Source organism: Anarrhichthys ocellatus, unplaced genomic scaffold (genome assembly GCF_004355925.1).
Source record: "Anarrhichthys ocellatus isolate YVR2014 unplaced genomic scaffold, GSC_Weel_1.0 scaffold9244, whole genome shotgun sequence".
NCBI lineage: Eukaryota > Metazoa > Chordata > Actinopteri > Perciformes > Anarhichadidae > Anarrhichthys > Anarrhichthys ocellatus.
The window spans coordinates 1-1435 of NW_022289218.1; the positions used below are offsets into that span (position 1 = coordinate 1).

Below are 1435 nucleotides of genomic sequence, written 5' to 3' on the forward strand. Positions count from 1 at the left end.
GAGGAGAGGAGAGGAGAGGAGAGAGGGGAGGAGAGGAGAGGAGAGGGGAGGGGAGGAGAGGAGAGAGGGGAGGAGAGGAGAGGAGAGAGGAGAGGGGAGGAGAGGAGAGGGGACACCATTTTTGTTTTTACAACATTGGTAACACTAAACTGGGTACTTTACTTGTTCCTGTAGTTTAGTAAATGCTGACTCAGCGTATTCCTTCATTCCGTTGTAAAGTGTGAGTGTGTGCGTTACCGTGGTAACAGGGACCCTCGGACACGATGCTGACGGCTCTCTGCTTCTTGCAGGCGGCTCTCCGGAGGAAGCACTCATTCTGGTAGGTGTCCCCGTTGGATCCACACACAGGGACGTACTTCTTGTGACACTGAAACACACCACGAGATGACATCATCAGAACTGTGAGTGTGTGTGTGTGTGTGTGTGTGTGTGCGTGTGTGTGTGTGCGTGTGTGACTCACGTGGAACTGGCAGACACACTTGATGTCGGCACCGTTCTCTCTGCAGGTTCCTCCGAAGCGACACGTTCCGGCGTCACACACCCTCAGGTCGCTCTTCTTCTCCGACAGATCTGAAAACAACAACACGATCGTCTCAACGAGGTGCGTTTGGTTTGTTCACCCAGAGGAGCAGACGACGGGACAACCGGGGTGATGTTCAAGAAGATGAACACACAACGCTGTTGCCTTCTTACTAACAGATTCATTCATTCATTACAGATATGGATTGAAGCAGAATATTGTGATCGATGAAAACATGGTGGGAGTTTTGAAAAATGATAAAATCTAAAATTTTCAATAAATGACGACTTTTGTAAATGTTTACATCACAACAGACTGAAACACCGCTGGAATCTAATTCTACAAATTAGGACACACTAATACTTTATGTGTATGAACTTTCTCTGGAACACAGCTTTAAACACAGTGAACTGTTCAATAGAAGGATCAGGGCTCATCCTCTGGGGAGCAGGAAATCACATTACACAAGAATCCATCCAAACAGAGAGATCTCACTAATGTGTACACACACACACACACACACACAATTTCCTGATGGCAGCTGATTGGTCGGCGGTCTGCAAGCCGGCCAATTAGAGCAGGTAATTATAGGGGTCGTGACCCATCTCTTCCTCTGTGGTTAGTAAATACCTCCACCTGAGACACAAACCTGTACCTGAGACACAAACCTCCACCTGAGACACAAACCTCCACCTGAGACACAAACCTCCACCTGAGACACAAATCTCTGTCTCTCTCTCTCTCTGTGTCTCTCTCTCTCTCTCTGTCTCTCTCTGTGTCTCTCTCTCTCTCTGTCTCTCTCTCTCTCTCTATGTCTCTCTGTCTCTCTCTGTGTGTCGATGTCTCTCTCTCTCTCTCTCTCTCTCTGTCTCTCTCTCTCTCTCTCTCTCTCTCTCTCTCTCTCTCTCTCTCTCT

The 1435-nt window shown here is 48.0% G+C and overlaps 1 protein-coding gene across 1 annotated transcript; it reads right to left on the minus strand.

The window, feature by feature from the left end:
• Window positions 1–70: 70 nt before the first annotated feature.
• Window positions 71–610, minus strand: LOC116380856 (tomoregulin-1-like; the record flags this gene model as incomplete). The annotated part of the gene is made up of 2 exons (XM_031842687.1): window positions 71–367; window positions 461–610. Coding segments are annotated over 2 exons (327 nt in total), but the record flags the coding sequence as incomplete, so codon positions are not given.
• Between the last annotated feature and the right edge of the window lie 825 nt (window positions 611–1435).